This window comes from Pleurodeles waltl, chromosome 4_2, assembly GCF_031143425.1.
Source record: "Pleurodeles waltl isolate 20211129_DDA chromosome 4_2, aPleWal1.hap1.20221129, whole genome shotgun sequence".
NCBI classification, from domain to species: domain Eukaryota; kingdom Metazoa; phylum Chordata; class Amphibia; order Caudata; family Salamandridae; genus Pleurodeles; species Pleurodeles waltl.
The window spans coordinates 1,026,509,573-1,026,529,620 of record NC_090443.1 but is presented as its reverse complement, the minus strand read 5'-3'; the positions used below and the strand labels follow the sequence as shown (position 1 = coordinate 1,026,529,620).

At 43.1% G+C, this 20,048-nt stretch overlaps 1 protein-coding gene across 3 annotated transcripts in view; it reads right to left on the bottom strand.

The window, feature by feature from the left end:
* CLDND1 (claudin domain containing 1) overlaps window positions 1-20,048 on the bottom strand; it is a 51,921-nt gene that overhangs the window by 17,195 nt on the left and 14,678 nt on the right. For 2 of the 3 annotated variants that reach the window (XM_069232908.1, XM_069232907.1), the window contains exons 2-4: window positions 15,809-15,938; window positions 3,665-3,975; window positions 813-920 (exon numbers count right to left, since the gene is read on the bottom strand). In XM_069232908.1, the coding sequence (XP_069089009.1) occupies window positions 813-920; window positions 3,665-3,956 (400 nt within the window). In that variant the 5' untranslated portion in view covers window positions 3,957-3,975; window positions 15,809-15,938. The remainder of the gene's footprint in view (window positions 1-812; window positions 921-3,664; window positions 3,976-15,808; window positions 15,939-20,048) is intronic. The other variant, XM_069232909.1, reaches the window with a different exon arrangement.

The window sequence follows — 20,048 nt, the reverse complement described above, 5'->3', positions numbered from 1 at the left end:
ATCCGTGCTCAGCTCTCTAGCTTTTCTGAATACATTCAATCATAGAATACATTTTCAACATGTGTAAAGCCACTTATGTTCCATTCTTCTATCATATGTACAGCATTTTGGATCAACATACCGGCCTAATACCATTATTGCACAATACTCTCACTGTCTGCACGAGCACTGCTACATCAATTCCACCTCTCCTCCGCTAGGCCGGACATTCCACTCGTGTGTGATACGTATAAATTCCGCAGTCTTTCCCTCCTCTGGGCATTCTTTGTTAACTCAGACTAACTACATTGCAATAGACATCCCTAGCTGACACAGCGACTCATCTACCTGAAACACCCATCGCTGCCCACACCCATCAATGCTTCCCTGCCCCCTAGAGAAACCAGTGTTCATGGATGTGCCAGGTCCTCTGGTACCAGCCCTTTAAATGCCCTACAAATATCTCACTCCACCCAATCTTGCAACCTATTCTCTGTATTCAAGAAGAGACCTGTGAAATACAACAAATAGATATGGAGTCAAAGAAAACTCTTAACAAATGTGCATCCTTCCTTAAGTGGGAGATTGCTCCATCACATGGCTTATACGCTTTGGACAATCAACTGGGGTAGGTGAAGCTGAGGGGATTTAGCCCCCAGACATTAAATTCTGGGTTTCTGCCCACTCACAACTACTACACTAATGAAAACCAATAATTAAGCGAGATCTCTGTGTCACGATGAGGGACACACCAGTTCATTCATCTCTCACACATTAGATTGCATCACATACTCCAAGCCCCCCTTGTTTCACTGCCCACAGTGACTTCTTACAGGTGCGAACAAGGTCCGGGCCGCTGTTGTGGTTCCCTGGCTCCAAGTATTTCTCCAGGAACTGATCAGACAGGGAGAAACTTATGCACTCTGTGGTAAAATCTGCTTCTGCAACGAAGAAGAAGTAATGCTCATGGTATCTTTTATCTCAAACGGGTTTTGTGTTGTGAAATTTTAGACGGCAAGCACACTATTCTGGGCCTTGACAGGTATAAGTAAAAGGCTCGGAAGAAACAATTCATTAAAAAAAGAGAAACAGGAACAGACAGCGTAAACTGAACTGATGAAAAAAGGAGGGGGTAAAGAGATCTGATAGAGGACAGTGGAGGAGACACAGACAAATGGCAAAAATAGAACGGAATATGCAATAACGAATACATACTTAAGGGAAGGCACAAGCAAGAAGAAAGAGAAAAAGTAAGGAATGGCAGAGGGTCTCTGGAATTGACGGAGCGGAAGAGAGCAGAAGGAGCAAAACAAACTAAAGAGAGATAGCATTTCAGAAAAGCGAGACCAGAAGGCTGGGCAAAAGATGCAAACAAATTTGAGCAGATTAAATAAGAAATAGAAAGCAAAGAAACTAAAAAAACAAAGAGAAAGAGGCAACCAAATTGGATACGCAGAGAAGAGGAATTAAATAGAGACCACAGAAGAGGAGATGGGAGTGGGAATACAAATTAAAAAAATTAAGGATTTCATTACAACTTGGACACAATCGCGGGTGTAAACTGTGAATAAAGTATGTAGGTATAAGTCACGAGCTATGGCAAGTACTGGGTGTACAATGTGGCATAATTCTGAGTTTTGGACCTTGGCATGGTGGGCAATGCACCTCACCTGTGCATCTTTACTCCCAGGGCCAAATTGAGCAAAATAAAAATGTGAACTATTTGTAGAAGGTGTGATTTAGTGAAAACATGCGGTGAAAATACGTCATAGGACAACATTTCAAAGGAGGAGAACAGGATAGAACAAATGGGGAAGAATAATACAACTGCATTAGCACAAACCATGAAAGGATTGTATTGACAGACAGCATCTGTGAAACTACATAACAGAGCAGAAGGAGCAAAAGGGAGAGAAGGGACAATGAAAGATAAAGAAAAGACACATGAGGACAAAGGAACATGAGAGGAAGAAGCCAAAGAGACACAGTCATAATGAAAGATACTTCGGAAACAAACAACATAAAAGCTAGTTTCAAAGTAAAACTAAAACAGAGAAATTTAGAGATTAAAGAAAGGCAATTAAGCAAGAAACGTTGCACTTGGAGACAGTGGAAAATACAAATGTGAGACCAATGATGGAATCATCAAGGAACTAGGTCAATTAGGAAAAGGTTGGAACATGATTGACTTCAAAATACAAGTGAGACTAATGCGAAATGATGTAATAGGTGAAAAGAGGAATGGGTCAGGTAAGAGGAGTAGAAAAGACGCAGATAAACCAGAAGAGAGAGGGGCACACTAATGGGCAAACAATAAGCAGTAGAAACCTTAGAAAAGAAGGGGAAGAGTGAAGAAAAAGAGTGAAACAAAGTTAGTGATGGAGAAACCTTAAAAAATGTTGCAGCTAAAATAGACTGCGATGGAGACAAGAACGCGCTAAAGAATTTAAGCATGAGGAGGAAGAGGAGGAAAACAAAGTGAAAATATTGAAAAACAAAACAGGAGGAACTTGGATGCAAGAAAAGAGACACCGGAATAAGAGCGAACCTTAGAAGGAAGAAAAATTGGTAGAAGACAGAGTGGAAAAAAACGTGAGAACAATGATGGAATCATCAAGAAATTAGGTCAATTAGGAAAAGGTTGAAACATGGTTGACTTTAAAATATAAGTGAGAGTGGGGTGAAATGATGGAGTGGGTGAGAATAGTAATGGGCAGGCAAGAGGAGTAGAAAAGACAAAGATAAGCCAGAAGAGAGAGGGGAACACAAGAGGGAAAACAAGCAGTAGAAACCTTAGAAAAGAAGGGAAGAGTGAAGAAAAGGAGTGAGACAAAGTTAGTGATGGAGAAACCTAAAAATAACGTTGCAAGTAAAATACATAGGAATGGGGACAAGAAAGATACAAAGGATTTAAACATTGAGGAGGAGGAAAACAAAGTGGAAATATTGAAAAATAACAGGAGCAGCAGGGTACAAGAAAAAGAGACAGGAACAAGAGAAAATATAGGGAGGAAGCTGCCAATCTGAACATTTAGGAGCAGGGAAAGGAAGCAGTGAGGTACCAGAAACAGAAAAGGGAAGAAGAGCGAAGAGGAGTAGGAAGCGGTTAATGTGGAAGGATTACAGGAGTCAAGGGACCATGGGGTACGAGAAAGTAACAAGAGCTAGAATGAAGACAAGTAGGAAACGTGGAATTATAGGAGACAATGGAGGAGTATTTCTACATAAAACACAAGAAAAGCAGTGAGAAATGGAGGAGACTATGTAGAAGGACAGAGGGGTCTAATGAAGATGTGGGACACAGGAAACAGAAGTTGATAGTACAGAGATATATATATATATATATATATATATATATATATATATATATATATATATATATATATATATATATATATATATATATATATGATAGAGTCCAGGCAACACCAGTCGGGCAATGTAGGAACAAAAAAACTTAGCACAAAAGGCCGCAAAATCAGACAGACTGATATGAAGGACACCGAGACAGAAGAGAAAAAGAACAATATGGAATACGCATAAATAGGAAGGACAGAAAAAGGTAAGGAAAGCGAGCCATCACCAGAAGAAGGAAGAAGGGTATAGGGGAGATGATTAAATTAAATTGGTGAGCTGGAGACACCGTGGAGATAAATATGGGAAGGACAGGGCTTCCAAGTCGTACCCGGCTGACGGAACCAGTGTGCTTGACTCGAGACGGTGATGCAGCGTCTCCACAGCCCCATGGTCCCATTGCAGTGGAACAGCGCATCACTGTAGGTTTTCTCGTCTGCTTCGTCACTTAAGAACTCGTCCTTGAAATTACGCCCCAGTGTCTCGCTCCCATTGTCAGTAGGTGAGGGGCTGTGGTACTCATACCAGAAGTCAGTGCCCACTGAGGCAGACATGTAGATGGTGGCGATAAGACTGAGCACGCAGGCGATGACCAGCGCTGTAGCAAAGCGGTTATCCATCATGGTGGCTGTCGATCAAGCCCTGTGGGGGTCGGGAGAACAAAATGTCAATTATAATCAGGGGCTGGGAGGCAAATTGTTCAATACATCTGTCTGATGGGAAATGAACACCTTGTGTGGTTTTCCACTAAACTCTATGTAGTCAGAACATCATGTTTCCATGTTGTGCTATCATTTGAAAAGCTGTGTCCTAGGCAGGGCCGGCTTTAGGGCGGTGCGACCGCACCGGGTGCTGACTTCAGGGGGTGCTGTCTTTAGCAATAACTTAGAAGCTTGCGGTTTAGAAGCACCTCCTGAAAAGTTTCTTGTGCGTCCAGCCTTCAGGAAGCAATTAAAATATTAAGATATTGTGATTAATGTTCCTCCTAGGGAAAGAGATGGGATATTTGTCTGGTGGCAGCTTTGACTCGCCATAAAGTAGGGTAGAGGGTTAATATGCATGCTGCAAAGACCAGAACTATATTTTATGTGGCTTGCTGAGTGGGTTAGTAAAGCCAGCCTTTACAAGCGCTTTAAAACAAATGAATGTATGTGAAAAGGGGGCTATGGAGAGATGAGGGGCACGTTTGTCAGGTGGTAGTGAGGGAATCCGAGGAGGTGGTCATGGGGTGGGGTGCCAAAAAAGACTGTCGCACAGGGCACCACTAGCGCTAAAGTTGGCCCTGGTCCTAGGAGCTGTAATCCCTTGAGCTTCCATTGAACTATATGACTGACATCCTTGACAATAATGGTTTGCTGCCGAAATTAACAGAATCAGAAACACGTTGTTCTGGTGACAGAGCTAGGTGGTGACAACATCTCTGAACTGTGCTGAAAGTTGTCATCACTTCAACAGGCAGGTTCACTATGCTAACTCCAGCCCTAGCCGTTGTTGGTGATACAGCCAAGTTGTGGTATTAAAAGTCCTGGACAAAGTTCAAATTTGAAACTTTATTTCTCACTAAAATGTTTTTCAACTAAATGCTTTTCAAACTACGAATGAACAGTTTCAAACTATTTCCCAGTGCAGGTACTTGTGCACTATTTCTTGTTAGACTACTGCCCTTCTATTTTCCCTTCAGTTATGACATCATCCTCACCTACAATGTACACAGTTACTGCATCACTCTGGTGCTTACTTGGTCCTGCTGGCACCATTCTCAGAAGCCCACTTTTCTGCTATACATACTTTCAGCCAAGGCATGACTAGCCAGGCAAAAAGCACAAACTCTGACCACTGGAGCAAAAATACATTTTATTGGGAACGCATGTTACATGAATATTGCCTGAGAATGACTAGTGTTTTCTCTGAGATGTGAAACATCTCATTCTTATTTATGCACATGGTGTTGATGTTTTTTCAGCTCAGTGGCTCTCGCTTTCCCTTTCAGATTTTTCTCTCAGTTCATACTGGAGCTTGTCCCTAAAATACTCCCTGACCTTCCTCTGTGTTGGTTCCAGAGCGCCACCCTAAGACGCGCTAACACAGTTATCAAGCTACCTTTTTTCTGTGAAGGGTACACCTACCATTGCTAGGATCTGTAGAGTTGTGACTAAGTAAAGGGTGTGGTGAGTTTTAATAATACAGGCAATGCTCCAAGCCACTGCCTGAATACGTGTTGACACTAATGTGGTCACGGTTGGGAGGGTGCTGGAGGTGGTGTAGGCCTTGTAAACGAAAGTGTGGTGAATGCGAAAGTGTCTTTTGTCGTAATGTGAGTGTAAGAGTTTCCTCGACTGGATGTTGGTATTTCCGTATCCCGAGGTGACTGACAAGGCTTCCACATCTTGGTGTATTCGGGTTACTGCTTTCTTGTCCCAGTTAGTGTTAAAAGTATTTCTCTGTCCTGGTGGGAAGGCTTCACTGACCCAGTGAGGACGACTGCTTTACGGTGTGTGTGTAAGTGTGCTCTGAAGGGGAAGAAGAATTCCTAGCGCTCTCCATCAGCATCTTGTTGGACACTGCACTAGGACACAGCAGAGCATCCTCGACGTCTGGATTGTCCTAGGGCTTCTACTCTCATGGTAACACTGTAGAGTTTTTTATGCGTTGTGTGGAGAACAAAGGACGGTGGCGGAAATTCAGAATTCTGTAGAGAGCACAGGAACGGCTTCTTCTTCATATTTAAACAAATGACATGAGCTTCCAGAAAGGGGCAGAAACAAATTTTATAAGTAGCCCTTTCCAGGATGAAGGCCTTTCCATTGGAGGACGTCTGAGGTTCCCAGGATGTATCAAAATCTTTTCCTGTTTGAAGAAAGGAAGCTTTATGAGCGGAAGGTGCATTGCAGCGCATTTTATTCCCTCAATTTTTTTTGTAGCAATCTTTGCCCTTTCCGGTTATTTGTTTTTGCCTGTGATTTTTTTTCAAGCAGGTTTGGTTGCTTTTTAGTCCTGGGATACTCTTTTCATAGACTGGCTCCTCTCTGTTTCTTGCTGTCACAAGGAGCTTGGTGCTTTGCTGATCTATCTAGTGCCAACTTCATCGTCAATCAAGAGTTACAATATTTTTCCCTTCACTGGGTTTTCCTCCTGACTGTGGCCCTGTGACACTTCACTTGTCTATTGTTCTGTGAAGGTTGACAGTGTGGCTACTGGAAGGAGTCAGGCTTCCCTCAAGGAATCAGAAAGGGTTCTCCAACAGACCTTCCAGCATTCAGTCTTTGCTAGTTTCTCCTGAACTGTGTTTATAGGTTTACCTACTCCGCTGTGCGTGCCTGTAGTTCCTCATTTGTGGGCATGTGTGCATTTCTTTATCTCTGTACAAATCCATTTTCCCCATACCAGTTATTTGTGCTGATTTATCAGAGACACAGTATGTGTTGGTCTCTCCCTTCCTTCAAGACACAAGTGGCTCTCTGTACCAGCGTCTGTCTCTGCTTTTGTGTTTCCCAGTCTCAGGGCGCCTGCCTGTGCCTCCTAATTGTGGTCTCTGTTTCTCTTTGTCTAGTGTTGCCTGCTTCCTGAGTCGTGCAACAGGGTGCTAAGTCCAGCTCTTTCTTATATCTTTGCAGGCTCCTTCTTCTCTTGGTCAAAGGCGAGTTAGCAAGTCCTGGATCCAGATGATGGTCTTTCTTCTTCTTGGGAAGCTGGGCTGGTGCAGCCACGAGGCTCAAGGGCCGGCTCAGCTCCTCAAGCTGTCCTCACAATGGTCCGTCAAGGCAGTTGGACCTTCTGGTGTCTTCCTGAGCATTAGACCAAACAGGTGGCCAGCAACGTTTGAAGTTTTGGAGGCTCTCCTAACCACATAGAAAATGTTCATGCTGCTGTTGGATATATGTGTTGGCTTCTTACCTAGTGTTTACACTGAGTCAATTTGGGGCTGGGTCACGTGTGATGTGTATTTACCTCCATGAGGAGATTCCAATCTGAGGGAAGGCAACATAACAGGAAATACCACTTTCCTTGTGCAGGGGAAGTCTAAACCCAGGACAACCAATGGGTTAAGGTGCAGCCCCACCCTCTAGGTCCGAAGTATCAGGGGGGAACACAGAAAGTGTGAACATGTAGGCAGGGATGTCTGACACGGACATCATCACCCCAACAAAACGTAGACCACACCTTATGCTTTTCCATGGACACTAGAACTCACTGGTCCATTCATAAAACTCAAAACTGAAAGATATATTAAGTGTTCAAAACCACTCCGAGCATGCAGCATGTGTCCGGAAGGTTACCTGCAAATCATCAGATAACACTTGTTCTATGCCATTCTATGAGTAACAACATCATGTATACCAGATGGATCTCGGTGTGTACTTCTGAGGATTATCTTCAAGTTATCCAACACCAGTCTCAAATCGGGTCTCTTGGTTTAATGAATAAAGAGCCAGACGCATCAAAGATCCGTTTTGCATTTCTTAAATAAACAATTATAAGAAATCGCTATTTAAGAAATGCAAAATGGGATGTATTAAATTTGCGATTCGGTAATAGCGATTTCTTAAAATTCGCAATTGCTATTACCGAATCGCAATTAGAGAATGGCACGCTATTAGGTGCGAATGGTTTTGCATTTCCCAATTTGTGAATTCCAGTTATGAATTAGCAAATTAGGTAATGCAAACCCCATGATGCTGGGGGCCTAAGGCCCCTCTGATGCACCCCAAAAAAAGTATTTGCGGACATGTGAAGCACACGCATGCCATAGGGGCATGTGTGCGCTACATGTCATTTTTTAAAATGCATTTTTTAAAATTGCAGATGCTTACCACCAAATTGGATGTGGTGATAATTGCATTTCCTAAATGCCCAATTTGCATTTAGGAAATGCTTGATACGTGTGCTCTGGAAGTCGCAGATAGGGATTCCCTATTTGCGATTTACTATTTAGGGAATTGCAATTTGCGATTCTCTAAACGGGCTCGCAGTTTTAAGGAGTCGCTATTTTAGCGATTCTTTCAAATTGCATAGCGAATGCCTCTCATACATACTGAAAGGCATTTTTGCATTCGCAAACGGACGAATTTTGCGATTCGCACCGTTTGCAAATGCAAAATTGGTTGATACATCTGGCCCGACGTATCCACAACCTGTTTGAGTGTCTATTTTTGGGGGTTACTTCACATTACTGAGTATTATTTTTAGTATGCCATTTGGATGGATTGCCTTAAAGTACCCAGGTGATTCTTGCTGTGTACTTCTTAGGGTTTCCGATAATACGCTCAGTACTGATTCCACAGTGTCAACTGAAAGCAGGACTACACAATTTGGCTACCTCCCTAATGATTATCTATATGGTTTCCTTCCTTCCTGAGTGGAAGAAATTAAAGAGCCCAGTATATTTTTAGTGTGCACCGGTGAGAGTTACTCATTCGGTATGTAAGACCATGTTAAGTTATTATTATGTTTACTCGAAAGGTGTGCACGTCTACCATTATTTTATAAGAATAGTTATTAAGGTGCCAATCTAATGCTTTCCAAATCGTCTGCACTATTTTTTCTTTGGGATTCGACTTTAAGTTGCGCAGGACAGAAAAGAGTATTTGAGGTTTACCCTGGATGCACCTCAAGCCTTTTTTTGCCACCTTTTTCTGAGGCTTGGGCTTCAGCTGTGTCTGACTATCCTTCATCATACACTTCTAATATTCACACCAGTCTTGCCCACCACTTTTTAATTAATTATTTCTGAAGACGACGCTTAAGGCGCCCCTGCATTATGGGGTTTTCATTTCATGGTTGCATGCAAAACGTCCTGGTCCTTTTTCCCTAAAAGTTAGATTCTCAGGCTCATCTGTAACATACAGAAAATGTTACTTACGTGTAACCATGTATGTGCTCCTCGCTCCGTCGTAGACTCACGTTCTATGCGCACTTTTCCCATGTAGTGGCGGGTCTGGAATATTGCAACAATGTTTGTCCTTGCTTCTCAGATGTACTCCTACAGTATCCCAAAAATTGTCAATAAGGGTTTTCCAGTCTCACGGAGTCGTCTCAGGCTATACACAGCTTTTGCACTTGCTGCTTCCCTCCTAATATCAAATAAGCTGCAAACAGTTGCTTGTTATATCTGAAAGGGTGGTGGGATCCATCCAAGTTTTAACCTTACAACACTCTCCGCAAGTCCTCGCATCTGAAGAGCGTTCACGAACCGTCTGTTTTGCAGCTTAGGATGATAGGTGTGAAGATGTGCCAGGGCAGGCCTGGGTGATTACCCTTAGATCGTGGAACCACACCTAAGTGTTCCTGGCAGAGGGGCCGCTTGAGATGTCGCAACTGGCATTGGCAGAGGTAACGCTACAATGTGCCCAGACAGGAGGATGTTGCACCACAAATAAATGATGAAGGAAATACATTGGCACCTAAATTATTAATCTCAGTAAAACTTGTAAAGGGTTTTAAAGGATTCTGCTCAAGGTTTGTGCAGTTTGAAGCAGAATCTAGATTTGGAGTGTTGAAACGCTTATGTGAAAAAACAAACATCACTATCCACCAAGACGCTGGGGAAGGGTGAATTTTAAAAGTAAAAAATGAACTGAGCTGAAAGTTGCCGACAAAATACCTTCAGATTATGGGTGTTCATTTGTGGCATAACACGCCAACTGGGCCTAAGAGAGTTATTAGGAACCAATCAAAGAGTCACCAGCTGGAGGTGGTTTGCGCTGCAATTGCCAGTACAATGCAGGTCAAACTGAAAATAATATTCCCTAGAAACATTATAAACATTTAGAAAAGCTGCCCTCATTCATCTATTATCCTAATTACATTTCCTTGTTACTGGACACTGGCCTTTGCCTTAATTAAACAGTATAGCTAGTTGTGACACGTGCACTAGGCTGCCTTAGTCCCAGTTGCTTGCAAACCTCTGCAGGACAAGAAAGGCAGCAGAGAGGCCATCAGAAGGTTTACAGTAGATAGATCTCTTAGCATGGGGGGTAAGAGTTGGTACACAGTACTGATACTCAAAGCTTGAGGGAGGAACCTCAGCATCTAACACAAGTACCTAACTAAAAGAAAAACTGATTATATTAAAGTAAATCCATAAACATTGTGCATTTTATTTTTAGTGATTACTTTATCACACATGCACTACTTTGATGGAAGCAAGTCGCTATAATTAATATTAATTTATTACTGCCCAATGATCTGAAAATAACAACAGCATGACATGAATGAATATGCCTTACTGCATTCATAAGTTGTGAGCAAGTGCGGACAGCACACAATAACCTGAAAGACGCATCTCGAGGCATTGCGTACCAACAGAGAACCAGACAGAGGACCAGTCTGGCAGGCGAAGTGGGTTGTTAGGCAAACAGCAAGGAATACCATTTCCTGAAGCCACGATCTTCAGGGTATATCAAAGCTGTTTCACAAGGCAGGTGTCTATAGTTTGAAACAATTGTCACTTAAATATTTTTTCAAAATACTTTGTGGAGCTGTATAGCCCAGGGAACAATATGATATTGGGGAGCTGGAACACTTTATTAGGGAGACACCAATGCCTACATTTAACCCACAAGAAAGAGCTGATGTGGAACGAGACATGGATACGGTTGGGATAGAAAAAGGCCGGCCCCATCTTCAGTCCAGAAAGTCCCCCGACCCCTATTGCCTGCCAGTCGAAGAGTTCAAATGTGCTGCCAGGAAACTTTCAGATCACATGATGGACTCATTTAGAGAAGCAAGTGTAGGACGCTGGCTCTGTATGTACTATATCCAAATGAGATATAATATGCACAGACTCAAGGGGTTTCCCATTAGGAGTGGCACAGGCAATAATAGATAATACCAATGCTCTATTTGTGGTAGTGTGGTCGAGCAGTTAGGCTTATCAGAGGGTAGTGTTAAGCATTTGTTGTACACACACAAGCAACACATGAAAACACACACTCAATGACTTAACTCCAGACCAATAGGTTTTTATATATAAAAATATTATTTAGTTAATTTATTATTAGAACCACAAGGCTCAGATTGCAGGTAAGTACATTCAATGAAAGGTACTTTGCATAGGTATAGTTAGAACTTTGAATCAAAACAGTAATGTACACAGTTTTTCCATAAAATGGCAATAAGCTATTTTAAAAGTGGCCACTCCAATTTTCAGTTTAGTTATCACGGTAAGTAAAGCACTTACAAGTTCAGTCTCCGGGGCATAGGTAGCCCACCGTTGGGGGTTCAAGTCAACCCCAAACACCCAGCACCAGCAACACGGAGCCGGTCAGGTGCAGAGGTCAAACAGGAGCCAAAATAACATGGGTGCCTAAGGAGACAGGAGGGTGCTCCGGTCCCGGTATGCTTGCAGGTAAGTACCCGCGCTGTCAGAGGGCAAACCAGGGGGGTTTGGTAGAGCACCAGAGGGGCCCCAAGTAGGCACACAACACACACCCTCAGTGGCACAGGGGCGGCCGGGTGCAGTGGGAAAACAGGGCATCGGGTGTTCAATAGAATTCAATAGAGGGACCCGGGGGTCACTCAGATGCTGCAGGCAGGGGCAAAGGGGGGCTTTTCAGGCCAGCCACCAACTGGGCACTGATGAGGGCCGCCTGCTGGTCGTTGTTGCACTGGTGGTCTGTTTCTCACGGGCCTGGGGGCTGCGGGTGCAGTGCTTCTCCAGGCATTGGATATCTTTGTCCAGGACAGTCGTGGTCAGGGGGTCCTTGGGATTCCCTCTGCAGGCGTCATCGTGGGGGTGCAGGGAGGTCAGCCCAGGGTGGACACGTCATCGGAGTCATCTGGGGGTCCTCTCTAGATAGGTAGTTCCTCTGGACACGGGCCGGGGGTGTCAGGTGCAGAGTGTTGGGGATTCACGCTTCTGGAGTGAGGTGGGAGTGCCTTTAAATATGTTTTTTTCTTTCTTGGTTGGACAGGTCCGCTGTCCACCGGAGTTCTTGATCCTTCTTAGGTGCAGGGCAGTCCTCTGAGTCGGCAGATGTTGCTGGGCCCGCAGGATGTGTCGCTGGTGCAGGTTCTCTGAAGTAGGAGACAGGTCCGGAGGGCTGGGGCCAAAGCAGTTGTCATCTTCCTTCTTCTCTGTGGGGTTTTTTAGCTAAACAGTCCTTCTTATTTGAAGGTCGCCAGGAATCTGAAATCCTGGGTTCAGGGTTGCCCCTAAATACTGAATTTAGGGCTGTGTTAGGGTCACAGGGCAGTAGCTAATGGCTACTGTCCTTGAGGGTGGCTACACCCTTCTTGTACTCCCTCCCTTTGGGGAGGGGAGCGCATCCCTATCCCTATTGGGCTAAATCCTCCAAAACAAGATGGAGAGGGTAACACCAGCTCTGGTCACCTTAGGGGTGGACATGGCTAAGGGGGTGACTCCCCCTTGTTTTTCGCATTACCTCCCTGGACTTGCTGCCAAACGTGGGGCTGTGTCGGGGAGGCAGGCATCTCCACTAGCTGGAGTGCCCTGGGGCGCTGTAACACCAGGCTTGAGCCTTTGAGGCTCACCGCCAGGTGTTACAGTTCCTGCAGGGGGAGGTGAGGAGCACCTCCACTGAGGACACGCTTTGTTCCTGGTCACAGAGTGCACAAAGGCACTCACCCCATGTGGCCAGAACCTTGTCTGGAAGTGGTAGGCTGGCAGAGACCGGCCAGCCTAGTAATAGCAGTTGGGCTGGCATATAGGGGGCATCTCTAAGATGCCCTCTGTGTGTATTTTTCAATAAATCCCACACTGACATCAGTGTGGGTTTATTGTGCTGAGAAGTTTGAACTTCTCAGTATTCAGTGTCGCCATTATGGAACTGTGGAGTTTGTTTTTGACAAACTCCCAGAACATATACTCAGCATGGCTACCCTGCACTTACAATGTCTAAGAATTGACTTAGACACTGTAGGGGCATAGTGATCATGCAGCTATGCCCTCACCTGTGGTACAGTGCACCCTGCCTCAGGGCTGTAAGGCCTGCTAGAGGGGTGACTTACCTATGCCACGGGCAGTGGGTTGTGGGCATGGCACTCTGAGGGGAGTGCCATGTCGACTTAGTCTTTTTATCCCCACCAGCACACACAAGCTGTGAGGCAGTGTGCATGTGCTGAGTAAGGGGTCCCCAGGGTGGCATAATACATGCTGCAGCCCTTAGAGACATTCCCTTGCCACAGGGCCCTTGGTACCAGGGGTACCTTTTACAAGGGGCTTAACTGTGTGCCAGGGATGTGCCAATTGTGGAGACAAAGGTACAGTTTTGGGGAAATAACACTTGTGCTGGGGCCTGGTTAGCAGGTTCCCAGCACACTTCCAATCAAAGCTGGCATCAACAAAAGGCAAAAAGTTAGGGGGTAACCATGCCAACAGTGGCATTTTCCTACAGCAAGGGTGAATGGGCAACTTTCACCAGACTTGAGAGAAGACACTACACACTAATACTAAAACTAGCTACATCACAATAGGAGCATTCTTTGTACAGACCTACATTGTTACTGAATTTGAAGACAAAAGTCTTGGTCAAGATAGCGCCAACGGACTATAGACCCACATAAATACACTGATGCCCCCACATCAACTGGGGATCATGCCTGGAAGGGCCATGAGACATAATCTGCACATACTACACATGGCAAAGGGCTGCGTGTGGCAGGTGAAGCATCAGCTCTACTTCTGTCTCTGGACACGAAGAAAGCTTTTGACACCACAGAATGGAGCTTCATGTTCACTGCTCTCAAAAAACATGGGTGTGGGTCCTAAAGTCATATGATGGGCAAACATTGTCGTATGAAGATCTAGTGGCATAGGTCAGGATGAACAAAGCGCAATCAGAGACCTTAACCATCCAGAGGCACACAACAGTGTTGGCCATTATCAACCTTTCTATTCACTTCGACAATACAGCCTGTGGCCTGCTGGACAAGAAAAGATACTCTAGCCCGAGACCTGCATGGGGGGGAGATATGGGATTCTAGATTCTCACTGTATGCAGGTAATATAATGCTGCACTTGGAGGAACCAGCTCACACATTCACTAGGACACTGGATATGGGAAAGACTGAGATAAAAGATCAATCGTCCACATCAACACGCTCGCCACTAACATTCTGGGAACCTGGGCCTAAACGGCAACAAGCCATACAGATTAACAGAGTGCGCTCTAGGTAACTGGGCACTAACATTACAAGAAACCAGAAGATGTGGTACAAACATAACCTACGAAAGACCACTGATCTGTTTGAAAAACCACACTACCAACACCTTCCATTGCTGTTATGTAGATGGTCCGTTTTACAGAAAATAATGACTTCATCGCTGTTTGTTTATGTACTCCAGAATAGTCCAATGACAATACCAAGGAAATGCTCACTAGCGGACGAGCTGTTAATAACCCTACTGTGGGAACAGAAGGCACTTACAATATCACTAACTAAATTATACAAAGGAGGTGCGATGGATGCGTTGGACTCTTGGACATTCGTAGATATCACGAAGCAGCACAAATAGTAAAACTGATTGGGTCTTCACGCTTCCTGCTGAACCAATGTACAGACTAGTTGGGAAAACACTGAGAGAAGTTGGACATGATTGCTATGTGGTACAAACCCACCCGCTACGTGGCCAGAGCATATACGTATGGTCAGACCGGCTCAGTGTGGAAGCAATTTAAATGATATGGGGGTCCAGGGTTGCTACATGTGAGACCTCTTGTGGGATAGTCAGGAACTAAAGATGGAGGGCGAGTTAGCAGGCTTGAGAAGATGTGATGCTTCCTAAATCAGTTTGCACAAACAAAGGCAAAAACTAAAATATTCACACCTTTCTATGATAGACAAACAAGTATGCGGACATGAAATTCTGGCTTTAATAGTTTATAATCCCTGAAAGAACAGTAAGGTTACAAAGGAGTTAAGACTGACAGCAGGTGTGTAACAGTGGCTACAGCACAAAACCGTAAAAGATATTAAGTTCACAAGTTAAGGTACTACCCGGGCTCCTGTCCCTGCTGTACTCACTTCACTCAAAAACCACTTACCAACAAATTACTAAAGTCTCTTGCAGGAAGAGGAGAACAGCAAACCTAACAGAATATACTCATGAAACATGTGGTCTATGTCCCTGCTGCGTTGCTGTTATGACATGAATACCTTAAAGAGGAACGGTAGATGAGGCATGAAGACTGAGCTTCACTGAGCACAATCTAACCACTGAGTGGTTGGAAAGCTTTACTACGCATCACCTTTACTGACGACCACCGAACACGGTGCATGAATCTATAGGAGTAAGATCTGATTGGTTCACACTCTTAGAAAGAGGACAGATGCACTCTGCAGGAGGCGTTGATCAGAGGATCCTGGGGATGCACTAAACAACAAGCCTGAGGGTCTTACAGCAGCTGACTCAATGCTGTAGACTCATTCTTAGACTCTTACTTACTGAACACAGGATCTCATCACATTATGAATTTTTAAGAACAAAAGAGGCAGTGATAACAAATAAACTCACTGGAAACCAATTCCCTCGGTTTACAAGTCGAAGCGCTGCTGCAGTTCTTATGCACTAGTTCTTGGACACAGTCGCTGATTCTGCCTCATGATGCTCACACTGTAAGGGCTGGGACGTCGTGTAATCTGACCTAAAAAATACACATCGAAGGCATTTTATAACCGTTCTTCTCTTCTTTAATAATTTAAGTAAATATATATATTTTTAATACTATTTTTGGGCAATTCAAACATGATAAATGACAAACTTGAAACAAGCCGGTGCAATTTAATAAAGTAAATTTTTTCTACAGATCACTGAGTTACACCTGTTCAGATGCCCTCTAACCTTAACTTATCACTTCTGCTGATGACATTACATGTAAACAATGGGGCTGAGATACCACAGGTTCAGCTGATGAGAAGTGACTTGCAAACATACTCAGTTCAAACTGCAAATAATGGCACGTTAATTAAGGGTTACCAAATAGAAGGATCACACCTTGTGTGTTTATTTACTTTTACTTTATTTTTCTAGAGCTGCAGTACAAAGCAAACTGACATAGCAGGCAGTTGCAGTAAAGAAGAGTGATTCTAGATAAAGGAATCAATTAAGAATCTCTGAATTTCATTAGGTAGAAGTTAACATATTAATGCAAGCTGATGAAAGTAAAAGTACATATTCTGAAGTTATACATTTAACAGCACACTTTATGATGACAATACATATGTATGCCCATGATTCTGAAGTGTGCATTTTTATAAAATATTTACTTCTGCAAGAGATGGGATGTTTCAGAGATCTACATGTGTTTTAAAAAATTCACTTCTCCCTTTTGGATGCATGCGGTTAGGTAACAAATTAAGGGCCTAATTTAGAAGTCGGCAGACAGGTTACGCAGTCACAACGGTGACATATGTCTCATCCACCAAAATCTAAATCCCATTATTTCCAGTCGGATTTGGATTTCAGAAGATGGGATATCCGTCACCAATGTGACGGTGCAACCCGTCTGCATAGTTCTAAATCAGGACCTAAGTCGGCGTTCGCATTATATCAGAGCTGAGATAAAAGACCCTTTGATTATGTTAGGGCTCATGTTAGAAGAGGGTTTAGATTCTAGTAAAGCTACCTTTCTACAAATCTATATAGATGGGGTGGAGGCAGGTGGGGAAGCGGTAGTTCCAGGACAGGAATGCTCTTTCGATCATACACACCAACATGCTAACATGTTTGGTGGTATTCGCCAACTTCTATCCAATCTCGTCCCACACTGGAAAACATTGAGAACTTACTCCTGACAAGGGTAGAACTAAAATGTTTTCCAGTGTGGGAAAATAAGGGGGCATAGAAAAAGAGATTTTGCAATCACTTGGCAGATTTTAGAATGGAATCTGCAAACATTTGCTAGAAGTAGGGTCTCCAAGTCTTATTCTGTGGACTCTTGTGAATTTTTGAAAGTCATAAAAGTGCACCACTGGAAGAACACATAATTGTTGGCACACACCGTCGTTATTTTCTTTAAGAATTAGGCTCCTAATTTATATTCATGTTGCACATAATGACGCCCAATCGAGGTTTTATATTGATTCTACATTATCAATCTATTTATTTGCACTGGCATGCATCAAGCATATTTTACTAAATAATGCCTCAAAGCAATTGTATCTACAATTGCAGAATAGATTAGCAAAACATTTTTTGAATGTCTATCTGTACAAATTATTTTGAAAGAAAACACTCACCAATCTTGCGTTTTTGATTATGCACGCCTTTTTCATGCATCGGGGAGCTTTCTGGTAGCACTACGCATAGCTTTAAATTGTTACATTTTCCAAACATGTACATGTTTTTATAATGGAACCACTGTCAGTAATGCAAGCTAAGCTCACACCTCACTGAATTTCTTAGAGACCTCATAATTAAGGCTTTGCATTAATAAATTATATGTAGAGGTCTGAACAACTTATATATATGGACATCAACTTTGTCTTAGTGAAAAACAATCCTCCTTCATGAATGTTACGTGCAGGTTTGTCAAGCACTGGCCAAAAAAATAGAAGGAGCAAAAAAGAGATCTTTCTTATTTTAGGTCCCTTAGGATTCATTGCTCTCCAATGCAGGAAAATACTGAGAGGAATTACACCAAACTTAGCATGAAAGTAGAACTTTAGTCAAAGAAGTACCCTTGCTTGGCTTGGTGTAAACCTGTTCAATAGTTACTGAGAAATTAACATCAACAATATTCTAATTTGATTAAATGAGGAAGTTATGTCTACTGTCTTCCCTTTTGTCATGGTATTCAACATTGACTTCTGGATCAATAACTCTACATCTGAGAGGTGTTTGACAGTCAGACAATAACCAACAGTTTATGTTCCCCCACCGCCCACAGACTCTTTGTCTATCTGAAGAGTTCAAACGGCGAAAGCTAAAATGTCAAGAATTATTAAGAACTAGCCGATCTGCATCACTCAAGCGACCACAAAGAAAATTGTGACTGATGGACATTCTTGAACTGCAAGTACCAGAGGACTTGGTCAGACCTGTGAGCAGTATGGGACTCCATCCTCTAATAACACAACATTTAATCTAATCTTTAAGACAACATTTGTAATTGCCATCTGTGACCACCAACGTGGAGTATTTGATTGTGCCTTTAATCCAGTTTTCAGCACTGTTAGGACAATGTCAGCAGTATAGCAACAGCAGCCTTCCAGGGTATATATCAACACAGTTTGAAACAGAGAAATTACCATTTGTGCTTCTTCAGTTGCGGGCTTCTGCAATTGATGCACTGGGGCGTCGGGTGGGAGGCAACATCTTATTTGAAGAAGCATCTCTTTAGAATTTTTTTTAATTCTTTAAATGTGAATTTAGCGGATTCAATAGCTAGGCACCCATTACTGACATCAACTTAGCTGGGAAGATCTTATGCTTAATTTTGACTTCAGTGGTTATCTTTGCTTGATCTCAGATTACTGAGGATGTGATGAGAAGTCAGTTTCTGTATGTCTTTAAGACTACACCCCCAACCACCCCTGTGTGCTTTGAAAATGGAGCAGATTACTTTGTACAGTGCAATAATTTGTGACAGCGCAGATCTTTAAATGCTGGTATCAGGAGCTGAGTCTCACTTTCTTAAGACTTTCTGGATTTTCTTGTGTGCTCCAGCAAATGTAAATCAGTGCCATATTTCATAAATGCTTTAATGCATGCTTGTCAAATTACAAGATCAATATATTTTGGGGGGGAAATGTTTGTGGTACAACAGGCTTCATCAGCGTAGTCATCTCCATTTATGTATTTTTTTAGCAGTCTGTTACTGTCATCCGTTCAACCCTTTTTCATTAGATTAGAGTCAGCAGGCCAAAAACAAGCGAGATATTACCAATAAAAAGTCCAAATGCAAGAAACTTACTGAAAACTAGATCAAACACGTGTCAAGCAATCTAGGCAAAACAGTTCCATAATGACTTTTAAGATGATTGTCAAAGCCAATAGTCTTATCGATTGTATAGTAAAATGTGGGAGCTGGTCTGAAAAGGGATCAGAACAGGGAGAGAACAGAGAGAGGAAGGAGAGGGTCAACCAGAAGGGATGGAAGAAACGGAAGGAACGAGGAGAGGGAGAAAAGGAGTTGGTTCAACAAGGAAAGGATGTGGAGATGAAAGCGGGATAGACAGAGTGAAAAACAATAACAGAGCAAAAGGATAACCACAACAGTGAAATGAAGATAATATAAAAATAAAAAAAGACAGGTTAAGAGAAAACTTCAAAAGGAAGTAAAAAAGGATAATGTTAGAGAAAAAATGGTAGGAAGCCAAACAAGAGAAAAGGTATAGTTTTAAGAATCTACTAAATAAGAAAACTGCAAACTGGTTGTTACCTCACCTGGGAGCCCAAGCACTTACTGATAGTGGAATCTGCACCCCTTGTACCCATCAGCTCCGAGCAGCTCTAATGCGCGTAAGAGGAGCAGACCTGGGAGTCTGTTACGAGGAGCTGGCACAAATGGGCACTTTCAGAAGTTAGCACGATTGGGAGTGGAAGGGTTTGAAATGGATTGGAAATGTGAAGGGATGCACTGGCGGGCTGTGGGACGAGATACAAAGTGAGGCCGGTTGTAAAGAATGGGCAGAGTGAACCATTCAGGGGCAGTGCCATAGGCTAGCAACGGTGAGTACTATGAGGAACAGACATTGAGAGGAAATGGTTGGCAGTGTCAACAGCTGCCCTTAATGGGGAATGTGAATGTGAA